The sequence below is a fragment of the Lycorma delicatula genome, chromosome 5 (assembly GCF_047948215.1).
Source record: "Lycorma delicatula isolate Av1 chromosome 5, ASM4794821v1, whole genome shotgun sequence".
NCBI lineage: Eukaryota > Metazoa > Arthropoda > Insecta > Hemiptera > Fulgoridae > Lycorma > Lycorma delicatula.
In genome coordinates, this window is record NC_134459.1 from 180,720,946 (window position 1) to 180,744,428 (window position 23,483).

The 23,483-nt window shown below is 30.3% G+C and overlaps 2 protein-coding genes across 3 annotated transcripts in view; both read left to right on the forward strand.

Moving 5' to 3' along the window:
- Positions 1-1,085, forward strand: part of LOC142325657 (amino acid transporter heavy chain SLC3A1-like) — a 60,503-nt gene extending 59,418 nt beyond the window's left edge. Inside the window, exon 9 of the mRNA XM_075367684.1 lies at positions 741-1,085. Within this exon, the coding sequence (XP_075223799.1) occupies positions 741-837 (97 nt within the window). The 3' untranslated portion in view covers positions 838-1,085. The remainder of the gene's footprint in view (positions 1-740) is intronic.
- Positions 1,086-21,282: 20,197 nt separating this feature from the next.
- Acf (ATP-dependent chromatin assembly factor large subunit) overlaps positions 21,283-23,483 on the forward strand; it is a 151,869-nt gene continuing 149,668 nt past the window's right edge. For both annotated transcript variants that reach the window (XM_075367686.1, XM_075367687.1), the window contains exon 1: positions 21,283-21,697. In XM_075367686.1, coding sequence (XP_075223801.1) covers positions 21,585-21,697 — 113 coding nt within the window. In that variant the 5' untranslated portion in view covers positions 21,283-21,584. The remainder of the gene's footprint in view (positions 21,698-23,483) is intronic.

The following is a 23,483-nucleotide window of genomic DNA, read 5'->3' on the forward strand; positions in this document are numbered from 1 at the left end:
GACCCTTTTGAATCGCCTGGTATTTTCTGCACTAAATTTAATTCCCTTACTTCTAAGATGAAGTATTTTTTCTTTTTTTAAAACCAGATTCTATCATTTTATTTTATTTTAACTTATCTTAATGATGTAATTTTTATTTAGTAAGTAAGCATCCCAACCCCGTAGGGGGAAGCACCCACCTTGTGACGTTACCGGTCACAACTCCACCCCCTTTGTTCTGAGGAGCTTTACCGGAGGTTGTGTTTAGACCCTGTGATTACATCTTGCAGTCATCAGCCAGGCCCCTTGGTCAGGATGCCACCGATGTAAATGCTGCGGCAGACATTTTCATCAGTAAAATACAAATCAAATTTTGCCTTCACATAGGCCTCAGACATCTTCGCATTCAACCTAGCATGATTCCCTCAAACTAACAGAGACTGCGGAAGCGCCAGACCCCGCACCTAGTCAAAATTTGACAACACCGTTTGTAACTGTGAATGCCTCAGAAAACAAACAAACAATATTAGCTAGAGCGTTACTTTGGAACACAATGTTCGTTATTCATACAAAATTCAAGAAATGGCGCAAAAAAGTTATATAAATTAGGGCAGATGAAATTAATATAAATATAATCACCTCTTCTTATTTATTATGAGTTTTCGTTAAAAAACACATGTTTAGGTTTTACTGTACATTTTATGTTTTAATTACATGATCATTTGATTATTTAACATAATAAATACTGCAATTTTTTTTAGGAGGAAAACTGCTAAAGTGACAGATACTGGTAATGTTACTTTGGAAGGATATTCAGCCATTGTACTACAGTTTGTTCCTACACAGTCTTCTGGTTGATTAACAACTTAGTCAACAAATTACTTTGCAAAATGTCATAAAATATTATGTGCTTTTGTATTAAATGATAAATCATATTTAATTAACATTAGATGTTAGATTAATTTTTTTAAGTTTTGTTTTTTTGTGAGCTCTTACTGTGTTATTTTACTTTATTTGTTACATTCCATGTTGTATTATGGCAACTGTGTAAAACATGACAGTAAAATAAATGTTGCATTTTTTTTGCATTTTGAATCTGTATTTAATCATCAGTATTCATTCATTTATTTATTTTTTGATTGATGGGACTGTATTTTGGATACCTGTGGCATAATCTTAACTGACTGGAGAAGGGTAAAACTACTACCTTATATTCTATGGGTATAGATTACCCATCAATATTATTCACCTTTGCTGGATCATCTAAATAAGTAAAGAAGAAATTGTCACATTTGATAAAAAAGGGTTCTTTTTCACAAAGACAGTGTATTAGCTTATTTTTTGCAATAGAAAAATTAATTATTTAATTATGATATGAATTTGCTATGAATTATCATAATTCATTATTATCATAATTATCATAATTTGCTCAGATTATGCTATGAATTTCTTCCACATCCCAAAGTGTTAATCATTAAAAAAAAACTGGTATAAAATCCGCTGCAAAATTAATTAAAGAATATGACTGATATTACAACAAAAAAGAATTATTTTATTGACCATTTAGTAGTCTATTTCTTGGAAAAATTACCAAAATTTTTGTCATGTTGCTTACATACATTTATCAACATAATAATATTGCCAAACAAAACTGCATTGCTCTCTCATTTGTTGAGATGTAATAAATAATTTGCTTACTGCCAATAAATTTAATTTTGAACAAATTTTAAACATCTTACACTTTTAACCATAAGCAGCTCCCAATATATGATTTAATTTCTTTCTTATTTTATAATACTTTATTTTATTGTTTTTCAATATTATAAGTGGCAACTAATTGAGAGTTAATTTACACTACTGAAAATTTTGTATTCTATGTAAATAATAATAATAACTGGAAAAAATAAAATACGTGTAGATTTCATTAGTAATTTAAAAAAATGTCAAATTATGTATTTGCAGCTTTCATTTAATTATTAAGTTAGTAAATAAGTTACTATTTTATAAATTAAAAATTTTTAATGTAAATTTAAAATAATGCTGATAGTTTTCAAAAACATTTATAAATTTGTTATCTTTTTAAATAAAGCAGCTGATTAGAACAAATGTTGAATATTAGACATGGTTGATGCACTATGTATTGGTTTAGAGCTGTTAAACTGCCTGCAATTCTGATATTGAAGCAAGTTTGGAATATCTGTAAATGGGGCAAACTAACCTTTCTTTTACTTAAATTTGTAATTTGTCTTAAACGTAAGTATATTTAACTAAAAAAATAATTTGGACTGTAATTTTCTATATCAATAAACCCTGTATTTGAAGATATTTCCACTGTTCGACAGTAATTCATTTAGGATGTACTGCATTTTTTCTTAATAGCTCCAAAATAATAGGTGCTAGTCTACGCCTATGCCTAGCATATGAAAGTTCTGGCATGCCCTCTACACACTGTTTTGAGTAAAGATGACAAAATTTCCTGTCATTCCTTTCTTCAGGTTGTTTGCACGTACAAATCGCTTTCCATAGTTTCTAAACACCGATACATTACGTAGAGATAGAGAATTTTTTATTTTAATGACTAGTCTGATCAACATCACATGTTTGGGAAGAATATACGGTTGAGTATTTGTCACAGTTCTCTTTTCGTTTTAATCTATTACATCAGCAATCATAATACAATTTCACTGTCAACCTTTATAATAAATTCTTAGCCTTACCGTATTATATCACTTATCCTTAAGCAATGTTGGCTGCAGCAAAATAAATGTTTAGTATTCATTTTTCTACTGTTATTTTTAACTAAATATATTAACTCGGTTTCAGCTGAATTTGGACAAAACCATCTTTTAAAGTACGCAGGCAGATTTTGAGAAAGTATGCTTTTCATTTCTTAAATGTAGTAGTAGCTTTAAGAAGCAATATCCTCAGTATAGATAAATTTTCTTCCTTCCATCTGTGGTACATCATAAATGTACAAATTGATGAACAATGAGTTAATAACAGCCTGAATGAACCTGTTTTTTACATGGCACAATTTTCTGCATGACACATGGAATTTTGTGTCTGCCAACATATTTATTTTAAAATCTTTACACATGAAATAGTATTTATCACATTTAGCAGCGATTCATTCCTCCAAATTATACCATTTATGTTGAAATATTGTTGACATCTTGTATAACAATTCCAGCTAATGTAATATATCGGTTATGAAATTGTATTCACCAAGTAATTGCTGGATAAACAAATAGTTAAACACTTCCTTTATTCACCTTTAATTTTACACTGCATTAATTAAACATTACATTACGACATTTTATATTTTTGGATTAAGTACAGTTTTATTAAATATTAAGCATTCTTTCTAGCTAGCACAGATACTAGACATTAGTAATGTTGTTTAGTTTACATTTTAAAGGAAAGTAAAGTTCATACAATTAATAATTTTAACAATATTTTATATCAGCTGGTTCAATAACAAATAAGAAGAAATAAGCAGACGACAGTAGTTGTTTACATTAGTTAAGAGGATAAAGAAAATAAATTATCTTAACAGGCTGGTGTAGTTTTTACTCATACCTGAAATCTTGAGATCTCTACCACTCAATAATTGTTGCCAAGGATAAAACCTAGCTTTTTCCTAATTGTTTGGTGTGCCTCTAGTAACATGTAGAGAGATGTCCTTGGTTCTTTACAATCTCTGCAGCTTAATTAGACTTGCTTTAGATTAGCTTTATTAGGAGGAACGTCACTTGATATTTTGAAGTCGGGAAGACTGTCTTGATTCAAGAATGTCAGAAGAATTTATGTAGCCATTTTATCAGGAACAACTGAGAAATATTGTCAAACGCCTGCAGTTTTCCCTGATTTTAAGAATTTGATGGCTTTGTTTATTTAACGTAAAGAAATTACTGTGAAATTTGAGCTGATGGGTAACATTTTAAATTGATTCCTCTAAAATTTATATTCTTTAAAATATTTAGAGACGATAGTACCAAATATTTTACCTATTGGCTGGCTAGTAATAATAGCAGAATATGACTAAAATAATATGTTAATTTATCACAGAAAATGCAATATATTTTCAAACATGAATTTGAATTTTCTCCACTTAATCAGTAAAAAGATTATTAATTCAGGTAAATGCAAGTACCCACATTTTGTAAAAATGTGAAAAACACTTCACTTCACACAGTGTGACAGCGTCGTCATGTCTATTGCATTTTAATTGGACTTATTGTTTTTCAGTACTACCTACAACAAATAATATTTTTGAATACTAAATCAAGATGTCTGTTTAAACAAAGCAGTGGCACTTAGAAACCAGAATGAAGTACATCATTATGAATCGATTTAAAAATATATATAAAGAAAATACATTACAAAAGTTATTGATGGAGGAAAAACAATTTGCAGAAAATGAACTTACAGTACATAAGGAGAACCTTTTCCAAGAATTAAAAAAAAAGGTAACCGTAATTTCCAAAAATATGTATTAAGGAAAATTTCCATAAACCCATCTTTAAAAAGCATATTTTGAAGCTAAAGCAACTGGAATTACAATTTAATTTCAATTAAGAATATTACACAAAATTTTACGGAGCATGTAATTAAAATGGAGGTAAACCAAGATGACAGAAAAATTTTGATTTGAAAAATATCATTTTTAAATAAACTGCGTATTTGAACAAAATTCAAAAGTATAGGCAGAACAGTAGATCTACCATACTTTTTTACATACATTCAGCTTATGTGAAGAGTGTAGAAAATATTGGTAATCTATAAACAGTTACAAAAAGAAAATTTTGAAAGGATCAAAGTTAATAATAATTTACTACACCGGTTGTGAGAAATGAGTGGAAAATATCCTTTTCATTTTTAAATCTGAGAACTACTAATATTAAATGAAATTAAAAAAAGAACCAGCTGATAAGAATTCTTCCAGGAAATTCAGTTTTAGAGGTAAATGTGCTTCAAATCATAACAAAAAACATATCCTTCTCCAAATTTGAACAATAAAAATGAATAAGTCAGCGTATGAGAAACATTATTTTGATAAGATTATTGAAGCAAGAAAATATTGAGACTACCTTACAACCATCTGGAGCTAAACCTAATAGAATTAATTTTGGTAAAAATAATGACCCCCAAACACTGTAACAAATGACATCAATAAACTGAAAGAAATGGTCCGACAAAAGTTTATAAAAGTGGATACTGAATTTTGGAAAAAGAGTAGCGTCAAATTTTTAAGTTAGGTGAGAGTACATAGAGATGAACAGGAACGTAGACATGCGATCTGAAAGGATGATAATTTTTATAGACAATGAAAGTAATGAAAAATTTCAGAGTGAAATTAAGGAATTACAGGGTGTCCAGTATAACCCACCGGGTTGGTCTAGTGGTTAACGCGTCTTCCCAAATCAGCTGATTTGGAAGTCGAAAGTTACAGCGTTCAAGTCTTAGTAAAGCCAGATATTTTAACATGGATTTGAATTCTAGATCGTGGATACCGGTGTTCTTTGGTGGTTGGGTTTCAATTAACCACACATCTCAGGAATGGTCGAACTGAGAATGTACAAGACTAACACTTCATTTAAACTCATACATATCATCCTCTGAAGAATTATCTAAACTGTAATTACCGGAGGCTAAACAGGAAAAAGAAGAAGGGTGTCCAGTATAAAACGCAACCCATCAATCACTCATCCATGAAATTTCAAAAGTCAAGCTTACTCCCTTACTCGTTACTGAAATGGACTCGTCCAACATCGCGGCGACGCAGTAGAACACCACCGATAGTAACAACAATGCAATCATAACGTTCAGTGTATTGCTAGAGACAAGATGGTGTTTTCGTTAGATGAACTGTTTTCATTGTAGAGTCTTACTTCAGTACGAAATCAGCGGTTGCAGTGCAAGATTTGTTCACCATAAGTACCCAGATAAACCGGCTCCTAACAAAACATCAGTATTAGGAGGGTTAGTTGCAAAATTTAGAAAGACCGGTTCTGTTAATAACAAGGAACACAAAAGATCTATGTCAGTGGTGAATACAGATACAGCCACTGAAATCAGAGACCAATTACTCGCCTCGCCAAATAAATCGATCGGACGTTTGTCTGCTGAAATTAATTTGTCTAAATCAACTGTTCATCGGGCGACCAAACGATTACAATTACGACCTTATCGCATTCAAACGGTTCATCGACTTCTTGAGCCCGACAAACAAAAATGGCTACAATATTGTCAATGGTTCCGTCGATTTATGCATGAGGGAATTAATGTTATGGATTCGTTATTTTTCACAGATAAAGCACGGTTTCATTTGGATGGCTACGTAAACAGCCAAAACAGTAGAATTTGGAGTGCTGAAAATCCCTACGAGTATCATGAAAAACAATTACACCCGCAGAAGTTGAGTGTGTGGTGCACGATATCGTGAAGAAAATAATCTGTCCTAATTTTTTGGAGTACACCATTAATGCAGAACTATAACAGGATATTTTATTTCAGTTCATCGCACTCTTGGAAGAGGAAAACACTGCTGGCTACAACATGACGGTGTGACATCGCACTACGCGGGTTCACTTCTGATTTCGTTGAGGAATTCTTTGGTAATCGTGTTATCGGTCGAGGCTTGTGGCCACCAAGATCTCCAGATGTGACTGCGGCGGATTTTTTTCTATGGGGTTTACCTCAAAGAAAAAGCCTACAGCAACAAACCACGAACAATTGAACAAGCTGTATTAAATATCCAACCACAAACTTTGAAAAAGGTTGCAAGATACACTGTAAATAGAATTGAAGCTTGTATTCAAGAAGATGGCGTTCACTTCCAACATTTACTCTAAATGTAAGGTAATGATGGTAATAATAAAAATTGCATTTACACATGCCTTTTTATTATTTCAATACCTACCAATATAAGGTTGGGTTGTGTTTTATATGGGACACCCTGTAGTTGAAATCAGTGTTATTTGTGAAATTTGTTCACGAAAAATTGCAAAATATTTCAGAGAATTGAATTTTTGTTACCAGATTAAGACTATGTTTATTAATATAGTATTTTTTAAGTAATCCCAAAATATATTGGATTTGATATATTTTCCCATCATCGGGAAGTGGCGACTCCATCGCCCAGCTCATTGCAACTACATGCATCAAGCAGCCATTAACAAGCCCTGTTCTTACTTACATTTCGTAATTATTCTTTTATATTTATTACAAATTGCAGTAAATGTTTTCACTGGTGAAATTTTAACAAAAAGATACCACTGAAAAATTTAAGGTTAACTGCTTTCGTGAAATTTCTGTCAAACCAACATGAATTTTTTTTTTTGCAATTTAGATAATTGCTTTTAAATGGCATCTAAAAACTCTTTTTAATGACCAGTTTAACCACTTAGATGTAACTTACACACAGAATTCAGTTGGTTGAGAAACAATAGATGAATTTTTGTGATTGTAAAAAAAAAAAAACATTTTAGACTGGGCAGTATGGGCTGAAAGGCAGTGATTTCGCACAGTAAAGGAAATCAGCATAATGAAATAATTAAGATAGGGAATTCTCAGCCTTCATTGAAAACTTTTTCATCTCCCAGTGGTACTACAACTTTGATCAACAGTAGTGAGAATGGTGGTTGTGTGATACATGTGTTTTTTACTTGGATCTTCTGATAAGAATAATAACATTTCAGCAGCAAATGATACATTTGAATGTTTCTAAGGCAGAGATTATGTGTGTTCAAAATGTTATCTTTAACTTCATTTGAAGATATTGGTACAACTTTTAAAGTTTCGTGGTAGTTGTATAGCATCAAACTTCCAGCTTAGAGCTACTAAATGCTCTTATGTCATTAATCATGGCATTCAGCAAATACGCTAGAATGACAAAATATTTTTCAAATAAATGTTAAAGTAATGTATTTTGTCAAGCATTTGTTTTCTGCACAAAATGTGTTCTGTTCTAGTTTTCTTATCTGTATTACTTTTAGTCACAGTGATTTTAGACTTCTTTAAGTCGTGTCTTACATATTGTTCAGACTCAGTTTCATTGCATGTTATTAAAAATTTATTTGTGAAGGACTTAAAATTTAAAGGTCTTTTGATCAGTTCACACAGTTCCTTTTGGATGGACTTGGCTCCTGTCAGCTGCACTCAGCTCCAGACACTCGCACAGTTCTTGACGGTTTACATGGCTCCAATGCACACAGCTCCTGACGATCATTCGGCTCTGATATATACAGCTCCTGCGCTTCACTTGGCTCTATACACACTATATAAGCTGGCTTTGTACTACATTTAGTCAGTCTTCTTTCAATAAGTCTTCATGGACTCAGTGTAACATTACATATACGGTTCAATCATATTACACATAAATTACAAATTCAGATAAAAATAATTAAATATAAATTACAAAGGCTTATTTATTCATGAATCAGAACTAATAGTGGATTAGAATAATTATATCTAATCAAGGTACTACATCTAGACGACGAGTATTTTACATCCACGATATTTGGTCCTCTGGGTCCGATATATAATCTACATTTTTGAAGAATTCATCATTTAACCTACCAGAAGTGTGGATAAAATCTACAATTTGAAGAAATATCATTCAAGAATCTTCATATTCAACAGTCTACTTCATAAAAGGACTTGCAGCGTCTAGATCTACAACATTATTTACGTAACATGTTTCTTAATTTATTATTACTGTTAATTTACCTTATTTTATCATTATTGTAATATCATTGATTCATTTCACATTTAATTTAGTTTGTTTATATTTCACATTGCTAATTTTAGTTATTTAATGCTATTTTGGAAATGGAGCAGTTAATGAGACAAAGAGGATCAATAAAGGCCTCTATAACTAGGACTGGCACATTTATTCAAAATTATGATCCTTTACAAGGTGATATATTCCCCCCTTACAAATTAAAATAAAGAATCTTCTTGATTTGCGAAGCAAATATGACACCATTGAATCAGAAATTAAAATGGAATGTGATGATGTTTTATCATCGAATTGGATATAAGTCGAAGAAGACTTGTGTACTATAGACTCCAAATTACAACATTTAATAAATAAATAATAGTCAAAAATCATCTAATCAAGAAGTTAGTTCAGTTGTAACAATTAAACAAACACAATTACTACTAATTAACATGCCTCTATTTAAAGGTAATGTGTGGCAGCACTATTTTAATATATTTATTGATTTACTTCCTAAATGAGATGACTTAACCAATATTCAAAAATTACACTACTTACATTCTTCTTTGAAGGAAGAAGCTTTAGCTATCATTAAAAATTTACCATTGACAAATGAGAATTATATTATAGCATTAGAATTGTTAAAAACATAATTTGACAACAAATATATAATTGCATGTCATAATGCTGATTGCATTATAAGATCAAATTCTATAAAAAAATAATCCATAGATAATTTATCCAAATTTATTAGTAAAATAAATTTCATATGTGAATTTGCTTGAAGCAATGCAGCTTCCTATTAACACATATGAATTTATTGTCGTCCAATTTCTAACATCAAAATTGGACTACAATACTTCATTACTTTACGGAAGGAAAGGTTGTCAAATCAAAGATTTTATAGAATTTCTAAATTCCAGATGACAACTTTTGAAAAATATTAACTCATTCACTTCAAACGCACAAATAAATGCAGAAAATGAAACCAAAAGTACAACCAAACCTTTAGACCCACTGGGTTGGTCTAGTGGTGAACACGTCTTTGCAAATCAGCTGATTTCGAAGTTGAGAGTTCCATTGTTCAAATCTGTGTTCTTTGGTGGTTGGGTTTCAATTAACCACATATCTCAGAAATGGTCAACCTGACTGTCACTCATACATATCATCCTCTACATACATAACATTTTTGGAAAATAATAATTGTTATTATTGTTTGAGTAAAGGTCATTCTAAAAATCAATCTATGAATCTTTGTAAATCTATGTAATCTTTGAATGTGAATACACTTATTCACATGGACAAACTTAATGATTCTAAGTTAGGAAATAATAAATCTGAAATTAATGCATATTGTTCGTTTAAAAATCATTCAAATGAAAATATAATTTTGTCAGCAGCTGTATGTGATACCACTGATACATATTCATGTAGATTACTATTAGATTCTGGTTCACAAGCAAATTTTTGTACATTTAGTTTTGCCCACAAATTAGGTCTCAAACTTATGAAAAATGATCTTCCTATTTTAGGAATAAATAATTTTTCAGAATCAGAATGTAGTGTCAAAATTACATTGCATTCCAGATATAGAAACTTTACTTTCAAGGTTTAATGCGCTGTTTTACCAGATATTACTGACAGCCTTCCTTTATCCACATTTGACATTTCTCATTTCAAATTACCTCATAACATATTTCTGGCCGATCCCAGTTTCAATGTACCAAATAACATTGACATCCTGATGTAGGCCAATATTACTTAAGTCTTATCCTACCAGGGAAATACATTCGAAACTTTAGATATCCTATTATTCAAGAGACTAAATTAGGATACATAATTAGCGGTTGCATTCCTATTAATAAGGGCAATAACAATGTAACATCCTTTTACTTGTAACAATCATAAAAATCTATCAAACATACTTGAACAATTCTGAAAAACAGAAGAGATTACCTCTGAATACATCAGTCATTAAGAGTTCCAAATGTGAAGAATATTTTCAATCGAATACTACTCGAAACAACCAGGGCAGATTTTTTTGTAATGTTACAGCACAAATCTGATTATATTTATTTGGGCGATTCCTTTATTAACATTAAAAACAGATTTCTATCCTTAGAAAGGAAAGTAATTAACAATCCCAAGCTTAAAAAGGACTATACCACTTTCAAAGAAGAATATTTACATTAGGTTGTGACCTAATGTAAATATTCTTTGTAACTCCAATGGAGTTACGTAACTCCAATGATCTGCTAATTGACAGACTATATGTATACTATTTACTACACCATCAAGTCTAACAACCAAATTACAAGTTCTCTTTGACGGATCAGCAAAAACCACTAATGGTTTATTCCTTAACGATACTCTTGTTAGTTGGACCTGTGGTCCAACAAGATCGATTTTCTATATTAGATTTAGGATTCATAATTATGTCATCATATCAATATATAACAAAAATGTCCTGTCAGGTTTTAGTAAGATCTAACGATTCCAATTTACAACGCATATTATGATGCAAGTCTCTAGTTCAGGAGATAAGGCATTATGTACAGTAACATATGAAACAGCCTGTGTATTATACTTAGCTACTAGATGCTTAATACAAATAGCTGATGAAAATGAACATGACTTACAATTAGCATGTAAGGCTATTTGATATGATTTTTATGTCTTTGACCTTGTTACAGGTTCAGACAACCTAAACGAAGTTATTCAATTAAAAATTGACTTTTCTACACTTACAACAATATGGATTTCCAATAACAGTACCGTTTCTTCTTCTGAACACAATTCTACTATTCCTATAGATCAAGAACAAAACTTACATACATTAGAAATCCAATAGAATAATTCCACAGATACATTAATTTTTCAGTCAGCTCATCCAAATAGCTCCAATTGTTACAATAAAAAACATATCCTCTCTATCATAGCAGGCGTATTCAATCCCTTATAACATTGGTTCTATTCTATTTTCTTATAAGCATTTCATACAGGTACTATGGAAACTTAAAATAGGTTGGGATAACAAATTACCTAACAATATTGACACAATAGCTAAATTTTCGCGATCAATTATGATAAATCGAACAGTAAAACCTAATAGTGAGGTTAAGTCAATACTGATATATGGATTTTCTAATGCTTCCAAAAAGGGTTGTGGTTGCTGCGTGTATATACGGACAATATTTGCTAATTACACAATTACTTCTAATCTATTATGTTCTAAATCCAAAATTGCTCCCTTAAAGCAAATAACGTTGCCGCCCAGGCAGGAATTATGTGGTTGTTTGTTAGTAAATTATTGACTCGTTTGTTAGTAAAAACATTAATGCATTAAAGACATAATTTTATGATATACATCTCTATATCGATTCAACAATCGCACTTTATTGGATTCATGGACAACCATCTGTCTGGAAGATATTTAATAACAACAGAATTTTGGAAATACAACAAATTAGTGCAGGTGCTATTTGGCACTATGGATAGTCCTGCTGATGTATTATCCCGAGGGTGTGCTCCAAATAAATTAATTAACATGTCACTTTGGTGGCATAATCCATTTTGGCTTTCACAGCCTTCAACCTACCGGTCAGACAATTTAATTTTAATAAATGCAGTTTGAATTCTAAACATCCATCAGAAAAACATTAAACCACGTCAGTGTTGTGTGTATCTGTCATTGTAGTTTATTATACAAAGAGATTTTCATCCTTACATACTTTACTCTGCATCTTTGGTTTTTGTTTATTCATAATGCTAAATCAATGCAATCAGAATGAATTTTTGGTCTTTTAACTACACAGGAACTAAACCACAATCTTTCTTACCAAACAATTCATTCATGTCTGTAATGAAATACATAGTATTAAAAATAATCAAAATATTGTTAATCGTACTAAACTTATTTCACTCGATCCATTTCTCAACAATATAGGTTTTGTATAAGTAGGTGGCAGATTACAACAGTCCCTATTGCATTACCAAACAAAACATCCTATAATTCTTCATCCAAAAGCAAATGTAATCAAATTAATCATTAATAGTGAGCACTTATGTCATTTACATGCTAGTGTTCGACTAATTCATCATTCTCTACGACAGAAATATTGGATTATAAATGGTAAAAATATCATTACATCAATCATTCGCAGTTGCTTAATGTGTTTTTGACTAAATGCAAAACTCCAGTGTCAACAGCTTGGTCAGCTACCATCCTTTAGTGTGATTCCTTCCCGACCATTTTCCGCTTGTACAGTAGATTACGGCAGTGCAGTCATGATACATCATGGCGGGCAAAGATCCAAATTATTAAATAAGGCATATATTGCTCTGTTCTTTTGTCTTGCCACTAAGGCCATAAATCTGGAACCGGTTTCAGATTTAAGTTCACAATCATTCATCTCTAAAAAAAAATTCATATCTTGAAGGAGAATCCCTACTGAAATCGTTTCAGATAACAGTTCTAATTTCCATTCTGCCAAAAACATACTCTACAAATTTTACCGACTATTTAAATCAAATCAGAAATTCAAACATTTACAAGTAAACAAGGCAACAAATGGTCTTTCACTACTTTTGCTTCTCCCCGTTTTGGTGGTTTATGGGAAAGTGCTAAATTTCATATGCGCCGATCGATAAGTCTAACCATTCTTAACTTAAGAAGAAGAATTATCTAGGATTTAAACTCAGATAGAAGCACGTCTTAATATTCACGTACCGTATTCACTGTTTCAACAGTTCATTAAGATCTGAAACCTCTTATCATCAGGACACTTTCTTATTGGATGCCCACTTACATCCTTGTCTGAACCTGATTATCAAAAGGTCAAAGTTAATCATTTAGGTCGCTGGCAGTTACTTCAAAAATTTATTCATTCGAGATGGAAATGATGGTCTAAGGACTATCTGCATTATTTACAATGCACTGTGGTGTTATCCATCGTGCAATCTTTCCATTGGAGACTTAGTGCTAATTACCAACAAAAATTCCATACCCTTGTATTGGAAAACATGGAATTGGTACGCAAACTTATCTGGGTTCCAACTTAGAGTGGTTGATTTAAATACAACCAATGGGCAATTACGCAGACCAGTGTACAACTTATGCTTACTACCAGTAGGTAATGACTGAATTTATTACTAGCAATTTATTGTTATTTTTTTATTTAATTACATATCTATCATCGATACATTTTATTTAATCTTTATTTATATTTCATTGTTCATTTATATTCACATTAAAATAATCCATATTATTATGAGATTTTTGATTAATTTAGCACATTTGTGTGAATAATATTGTACAACAATTAAATTATGTTATTATTAATTTATTTACTACTAAACTTAATCTGTTATTCTTTAAAATGTTTCATTGTATATTGTATAATTTATTTAACTATAAATCATATGATTCATGTTACTATTTGTAACAAAAAAAAAACAATAATTTAATATATATCATTTTTTTGGCGGACAGTATGTTCAGACTCAGTTTCATTGCATGTTATTAAAAATTTGTTTAAGAAGGACTTTAAAATTTAGATCTTTCAATCAGTTCACACAGCTTCTTTCGGATACACTCAACTCTGGATGATTCACATGGCTCCCATGCACACAGCTCCTAGCGGTTCACTTGGCTCCATACACACTATATAAGCTGGCTCTGTACTACATTTAGTCGGCCTTCCGATAAGCCTTCATGGAGTCCATGTAACTGTATATGTAATGACATATACAGTTTAATCATATTACATAGGCAAACTTAACAAAAAATAATATTATATGTATATAAATTGCATATTCAAATAAGAATAAATATAAATTATAAAGGCTTATTTATTTATGAACCAGCACTAATAATGGATTAGAGTAATTATATCTAATCAAGGTGCTACACCAAGATGACAGTTATTCTACACATACAAGATCTGTAACTAAATTAATGATACTGGAACAGAAAAACTTTTTATTTACAATCCAGTTATACATGGACTCTTATCACCTTCGAAATAGTTCCCTTGGGAAGCCATGCAACACTTTAAATGGTTTTCCCATTCTTCATAGCAGCGTTGGAACCCAGAAATCCTTTAGATGATCAGTTACATTTTTTAAATGTTTTCTACTGTTCCAAAATGGTGTTTTTTAGTCAGGAACAGGAAAAAGTTGCAGGTACTCAAGTCAGGTGAATAAAGTGGTTGAGGAACTACAAGAATGCTTTTCTTTGCCAAAAACTCATTAATTGAGTATGCATTCTCATGATGCAGCATCCAGTTGTCTTTGATGGCTTTGGTCTCATGTGAGCAACTCTTTTCTGCAGTCTCAAGAATTTCTTGGTAAACATTACTGATGAAGAAACAAATTAGCATGGTTTTGATTTTTACTTTTTTGGGACGTAACTGATTCCCAGCCATCTGAAAATGCTTTAAACCACCTAAAAACTTGGCTTGTGACAAAAACGTCACCTCCCTTTTCAACTTTGAAAAAGTTTCAGTATCATTCTCACGGAGTTTAACACAAAACTTGATTGGACAACATTGCTCATAATTAGTATCACTTGTTTTTGTAACGCAGAACAGAAACTCGTTTCACAAAAAGTTTGTTTACATCTCACGTAGCAAGAATAGACTAAAAATATTAATACTTCATATAATTCAGTTGTTCATATAACTGTATGTTTACTAGTAATTTTACAGTGTTGCCACTTTGGCTGCCAAAAAATACTAGTCTCATTACATTATTTACACACCTCGTATATTTTTTGTTATATTGAAATCTGTGTTTGTTTTTTTATCATTTTTATGCAAATAAAGTTATTAAATATTGTTTTTTTTTACTTCAAAAAATAATTACAGTTGGTTTTTGTGAAAAATGTTTAATAATCTTAGGTATGCGAGCCAATTATTTTTAAAAATTGCTTTAATTAGTTTTATTTCTTATCTGTGTTACTTTTGTTACAATGTTCATTTTATGCTTATTAAATATTGCTGTTGTTTTTTTTTACTTTACAATCTAATTTATTGAAACAATTTATCACAAAAAATAGCCTAATTTTAAACATATATTATAAAAAAATCAGAAAAAAATAAACTTTAAAAATCAATGTAATAATAAAAAAAAGGTGTGAGTTGGACTACTATGGGGATGGTGGATGCTACAAAAAAATAAAATATCTGTATGCGGAGTAAATGGCAATAACATAACACTAAGAGAGTCAGGTCATTTTTACTAAATTGGTCAGTAGAAGTCAGGAAACACTAATCTTAAAATTAGGTGGGAACCCTGTTGTTGAATCATTATAATGATTTATTAATTTGCTTTATATGTGAATTTGTTATTGTAAATAACCGAACATGCAAGCTAAACTAAATTTAGTATATTTCTAAATTAGTTATACAAAAGTAATCTTTAAATAATGAAAAAAAATAAATAACTTACAGAAATGTTTGATACTACACCAAATACAGTATATCTACAAGTTTCATTTACAAATGTCCAATATGGCTACCTTTTATAGGAAGGCAGATCTGTAATCAATTTCCTGCCAAATCCTATGAAGCATGTCTTGATCTATGGTAGCAACTGTTTGTGTTATCTGGTGCTCGTCAACATTTCATGGAAGCAGAGGAACAAACTCTCTGACTTTACATGACTCCATACAGAGAAGTCCATTGAGTTAAATCAGGCGATTGTGGTGGCCAGGAAATTGTTTCACCATGTCCAATCCAAGTAAGTACTTTGCTATTGATATACACAACTGCATGATGATAATGTGGTGGCACACTATCTTGCAGTAAAATGAATTCTGTTGTAATTGTGGCATTAGATAATGCTAAAGCACGTGCAGGTATGATGTACCAGTTACAGTGTATTCTGCAAAAAAGAAGGACCATAAATTTTGTGACAGCCTACAGCACATAAAACATTTACCTTAAGCGAGTGCCATAATGACTGACAGGGATTCTGCTCACCCATACATGAACATTGTGTCTATTCACTTTACCGCTGGTTGCTTTGTCACTGAACACAATTTTATTCCAATAATTAATCATCTTCAGTCTCAATTTTGTTTGACACGTTTACACAAAATTCAGTTTGTTGTTCTGTACCACTTTTACTCAAAGCTTGTATTAGTTGTAATTTGTAAGGTTTAAATGACAGTCGATTATGCAGTGCCTTTCATACTGTGTAATCCTTTGTATATTTAATTCTAAGATGGCACGTCTCATTGATTTACCCAGACTACGACTGTTCAACATCAACATCTGTTCCACTTGTTCGATTGCCGCTTCAGAAACTGAAGGTCTAACCTGACCTGGCATCCTTTGTGATACACAATCCGTTTCAATGAAATGATTGTATTATGCAATAACAGACCATGTTTGAGGTGGTTGCTTATGATATTTGGTTATGAATTGCCACCAGAAAAAATGGTGTTAGCAGATTTGGATTTGTGAAACCATAAACAACACTGAGCACACACTTGCATCAGTATACAATTCCATGAAGACTGATGGAATTACTAATTCACGCGTGATATCTAGTGAGAACATTGGGAACTAACGATGTTAGGCAGGAATGAAATTTCAAGATATAGTTACTGTATTCAGTGATGACTCAAACAGGTCTGTAATTTATTTACTTTTTTCATTATTAAAGGTTATTTTTGTATAATTTAGGAATACTCTGTATATATAACAATAACTAAATATTTTATATGAAATCAATATTATTTTTATTACACTTTCTTTATATAAACAAAAATAAAATTCAACTGATATAATGTTAAGAAACTATTACAGAAAGATAAGGCACATGTCAGGAGAGAGGCTTTTGCTTCCTGCAGAAGAAAAACTATGGATACATATGCACATACTCAGATGAGCACATGTGTGTGTGTATAATGCTCTACTCTAACAGTATAGTTCTCTTACCTGTATTTAAAATACCCCTTCCAACTTACATTAGAATTACAAAACTTAGACTTACTATACCTATCTATAGTTAGTAGCCATAACAGAGATTATTCCAATCTTTAATTACACTTTAAATTACTGAGTACAGTTATATCATTTCTTTATTAAGCATTTCCATAATTAAGCAAATACTTGATTGTGAAATGAGGTGTATCAATACAACTTAATAATAATTAAATATTTATTATAACTGCTACTGTGTCTGAGCTGACACTGGAATTTGGGAATATTTTTTTGCTCTGTTCAACTAATTTTATTGAATATTTACATAAAAATAATTAGAAAATCAGAGTGATACAAGGAAGACTATATATCATGCTATAACAGTCCAATATTAAGCAATGATGATGATGATGACTGAAAAATGAAAAGTGTTTGGAGTCATTTTTTAAAAATTGCATGGAGGGGCATCAGAGAAAATTCTTGTTCTATTTATTGTTGTATTAAACAATTCAATCAAAATGCAACACCAAATTTTTGAAATAATTGTGCCCAACATTTCTTACGTAATGATACTTTGTTGTAATAAGATCCTGCACAACTTACGGTTATAGTTTGACAAAAAAAATGTTTTTTGTTAAAATACAAGTACACAACACTTGATAACAGATTCAAACAAGTATAATGATCTTTATCTTAACAATTTTAAGTTGGCGGGAACCACAAAACTAACAATATACAAACATCATTTGACCTATTTTAATTACACATATAAAATTGTTACAAAACCTGTTATCACATAAAATGATTTCAGTCGATAACGATAATTGTTGATAGAATTTAAATGTGAAATAAACATTTTTCATGATGACTTAAGTATCTTTTGTATCAATGAAGTTTACTTAAAATAATACCAATTTAGAGGCAAATTAGTTTGATTTACTAATCAAACTATCAAAATTAGTGGATTTACCAACCCACTCTGTCATTTGGTTTTTTCACCTCATACAACCTGGAAATCTTATAAAATGTATAAATCAATGAGGAAGTAGAAGTTTTGTAAAACAAATAATAATATACATTCATAATTAATTAATTATAAAAAAAGATACCAACTGCATAGTGATCAGAGAATGTTAATGTTAATATCCATTAGTCACAAATGCAGACAGTTGTAAATTTACTTATATAAAGTAAATACAAATATATATTATCTAAGTGGAATAGATAAATTAAAATGTGATGACTATGATAGTATATAATGTACATAAAAAGAAAAAATTAGTCATTCAAATATTGTTTTCTGAACATATTATAATCTAAAATTAAAATTCATTGCTGTACTGTGGCAAAACATACAATTTTTAGACAGAATTATATAAAGAAATTTAGACATACTTAAGATTATTAACATTAATCATAGCAGTGTAACTGAATATAGCAGTCAGAAAATATTACACTTAAAATAAAATGATATACCATCACATAATTTATTTAAGTTGTTATAATGATAAGTGATATTTATAATTGTTACTTAATTATTTTATATTCTGATGCCAGACTAACTACAAAAATTCACTATATTCAGTGAAATTATCACTATATAGCATACAAATTTTTTTAGCAGTATATTTTACATTAAATATAATGCATTAGTAATAGTAAGTCATAATAAAAATTAAAACTAGATGATTTAAGGAACCAAGACTTCTCTCAGGTATTTTTATCTGTATTCATTAATACTGATTATTAATAAAATGGATATCTGGATTATGTTTATAAAATGTACCAATTTATGAATATATACCAATACAAATTACCAATAATATAATTACATACCAATTGAATGAATATTTATTTGATATTCTACAGTATAGAACATTTGCTTAAAATAATAGTTTAAGTGCAGTTATTGAGTAAGAATCTTCCACAAAAAGGCCAGTTAGTATCTGCTCAGTCAACTCACTGGGTTGGTATAATGGTTAAACTTGTCATAGCAAATCAGCTGATATTGAAGCCAAGAGTTCTAAGATTCAAATCCTAGTAAAGGCAGTATGGATTTGAATAGTACATCGTGGATACTGGTGTTCTGTGGTGGTTGGGTTTCAAGTAACCACACATCTCAGGAATGATTGACCTGAGACTGTACAAGACTACACTTCATCTTCATTTGTACACACAATAATTTGAAGTAATACCTTAGGGTGGTTCTGGAGGCTAAACAGAAAAAGAAAGTATCTGCTCAGTTGAAAATCAAATAGTTAACAGATTCTTCTTACTGACAACCAAAATTTATTTTTAAAAATAGTACGAAGTTATATGTTTAATGGGACAGAATAAATTAAAAATAGATAAATAAAAAGAATTTGAAAATTTATACAAGCATTTAGAAAAAAAATTATATCAATTGATTTTGATTTTAGAAGGCGCTTAGCTTTTTTTCTTTTTTTTTTACTATTAATTGAGAGCCCATTATTAATTTGAAAAATATGCTTGAAAATATTTTTCTGGTTCTAACTTTATCAAAATTTAAAAATGTATATTTACAAACTTTCTAAAAAATTGCTCTTCAATGAATATTAAATTTAAGGTTATTTGAATAAAAATGTCCAACAAGCAGTTCTCAAGGATTGGTCTTAAAACTTAGTTATGTACATGCATCTTTGAAACCCGTGATAGCGTCTCTTTGTTGGGGTAAATAAGGTTTTCGCAGCAACGAGCCAGGTCAGCACCGAAAAAGCAGAGGCCACTTATATTAATGGATTGGCGGGAGTATGTGATGAATATTTCCAACTGTGTATGTTACATGCAATGTTTGCAATAAAATGTTCAAATTGTGATTCGTTTTCTGTTACTTTACTAAAAATCTATTTAAGAAATATTAATTCTTCCGTTTATTTATCGAAAATTGTGGCGTTAATATCATTTGATATTAGATCAACAAAAGTTATAAAGCAAAGAAAATGGCCGAAAAACATCCTGTTACTGAAAACTAGGGTTCCAGCGGACGTTTTCATTTTCATCCATCTCTTTTCCTAATCGCTTTCTATTCAAATCACTGCTGTTGGTATAACAAATAGAACAATAAAAACCGACGGAATATACTTTAACAAGACAAGTCTCCTGCTAGAGTAAATCAGATATTTTTAATTTACTCTATGTTTTAATCTCCTTGCATTCGAATGCAACATAATTTGACTCCGTGTCTATTCCACGGTCGACAACCTCTGGTTAATTAATTTCATTGGGCGCTTTTCTCTAACGGAGTACACAATTAAGTGCGAGTCGCATAAGTATACATACATACACAAATATATATATATATATATATTCTGCACTTTTCTACCCATAAAAAAAAAACAAAAACAGTTCTTCATACCTGGACTACTTCAGAAAACATATATTTTAATTGTATAATACTATTTTCATATTCTTCGTAATAAATGCGATAAAATGTGTAAGAAATTATAAATTTACCAATCAATTTGAATTAAAAGATTAAATTGGATTAATTTTCATGATGTGGGTATTTTTTAAAGTAAGAGAAACGCGTATAAAAATATTTATATACTTAGTTTTTGTGATGTATTCTGGCAACAGCTTTCTTACATAGCGGGTACATTTTGGCGGCTAGACAACAGTAATTATCGATAGTGAAGATCGAAATCATCTAGCAGGTGTAAAAAATTGAACTCTGGTGTGTAGTATTCTCCGGATGTAAATTATTCTTCGTAGATTTCATTAAAAAGTGATTAATTTTTTCAAAATGTTCTTTTACTGAGATCATAGCTGCGTAATTGTTTTATCGGTAATGTGTTGTGGTATTATTTTTCACTTTTAAGAATTCTCATTTTGGCTTAGTTGAATTTGGTTAGGAGTCTTTCTGTGTTTTCACCGCGTTATACGTTGTTCCAAGATCATTGCATGAGTTGAAGAGTAATTAAAGTGAATTAAAAATGCCGTTGCTTTATAAAAAGGCTTTCACAGAAAATGAATTTCCTGCTGGATTAAAAGATTCCGATGAAGTTTTCTATTGTGAATTAACAGAAGAAGTTTTTACAGATTATGAGTAAGTAATGAACCTATTGTATTAATTTTTAACAATATCGGCTCGTACTTCCGTCTTGACAATGTGGATTTCGTAATTTGGGATTATAGGCTACATTAATATATCTACGTTACTATATTTTATTTTAATATTTTACAAATTTTGAAAATTTTGCTTTTTATTTGATTATTAATATTTTATTCTGAAATTAGATATGTTTTATCAAATGTCTGGCCGTCTTATTGCTTGACATTGGCCAATTTGTGTTACTCTTCTCCCATATTACCTTTTGGACAATTTGGGATTTTTAATTAGATTTAAATACACTAATAATGTGGTTGTATATGTAATTTACACCTTATTGAATTATTTTTATTTTCTTGTATTATTAAATTTTTATTATGTAGTGGTATATTTTAAAGCAGTTATTGATTTTATTTAGTTCTTGTGGGGCAACATGTTAAATGTTAGCTATTCTGTTAGTATCCATGACATTTGAACTTAAAAAAATAAATTATGATAGTTAATGCCAAATAAAGTGTGCATAATCTATTTATTTATAATGATGTGACCATATCTGACGATTAGCTGATATATGATTGGGTATCAGTAAATAACCGAGAATGTGTAAAACAACATTTTGTGATGTAAATTAACTAACATCTTCCTGTAATATTTTAATAATATAAAGTTAGAGGTCATTGTGCTGTACTTTCAGAATAGTTTAGATATAATAATACATTGCATGCTGATCAGAAATTTGTAAATTTACAAAATTTCATGTTTTTAAATAAAAAATATAAACTAAAAGTGTAACAACATTTATGCTTATTGAAGCAGTTTTTATAGCATATTCTTGTTTGTTAAGTGCCATAACTGTAAGATTGTAGGCAACTTGGCACAAAATGCATGTGTAGCAGTTCTTAAGAATAGCAAGAACTTGTGTTAAGTGTACTAGGTTACTTTTTAAGTGTGGAATGAAGTGATGTTCTGATAGTTATTTTTACTGGGTTTATGTACTGTTACACAAAGGATACTAAGCCAATAAAATTCAAATTATATTCAGCACCATAAGATGCATAGAATAATTATTTATCATGAAGAAAAATAGGACAGTTTCATGAAACAAATTACATTGATCTAGGTATCTTGTAATTAAGTGGTTTAATTTGATGTCACATTTAAATGAATCAATAAAATAATTCTCATATTTTTGCTGATCTTATTAGATTTGAAAAGTATGCCATTAATCAGACCTGTAATCCTGTTTTCTGGTTTTTAGTTTTAGAAAATTGCTTTGATCTCTAGTATGGTCAGATATGAGTATATTTTGTAGAAATATAAATGAGAGATTTCAGTATTAAGAATGGGTTTTTTTTGTACTAGTAACATTATAACTACAATTTGCCTATGCAATTAGCCAAAGATGTGTGTGTTATTTTAACAAATTTAATTTGTTATAATAAACTTGGCTTCTGCCATTTTCTGTTATAAATGGATTTGTAAATCTAAGAGGGCTGTCCAGAAAGTAACTTACATTTTGAAATAAATAAAAAAAATTTATTACATACGTTTGAAAGGGACAATCTTAAAACTAATTTTTTACTTAGTCACCATTTAAATTAAGGCAGTTATCATAATGATGCACAAGCTTTTTTCCTTGTCTGTAGAAATCTGCCGCCTTAGATTTTTGGCATGCATCTTGCACAAAACTTGTGACACCCAAGCTTCCCTGATAGAGTTTCGTGCAGTAAACTTCGTGAAATTTGGGGGAAATGAAGCAAGAGTTCTGTAATCGTAATGTGAT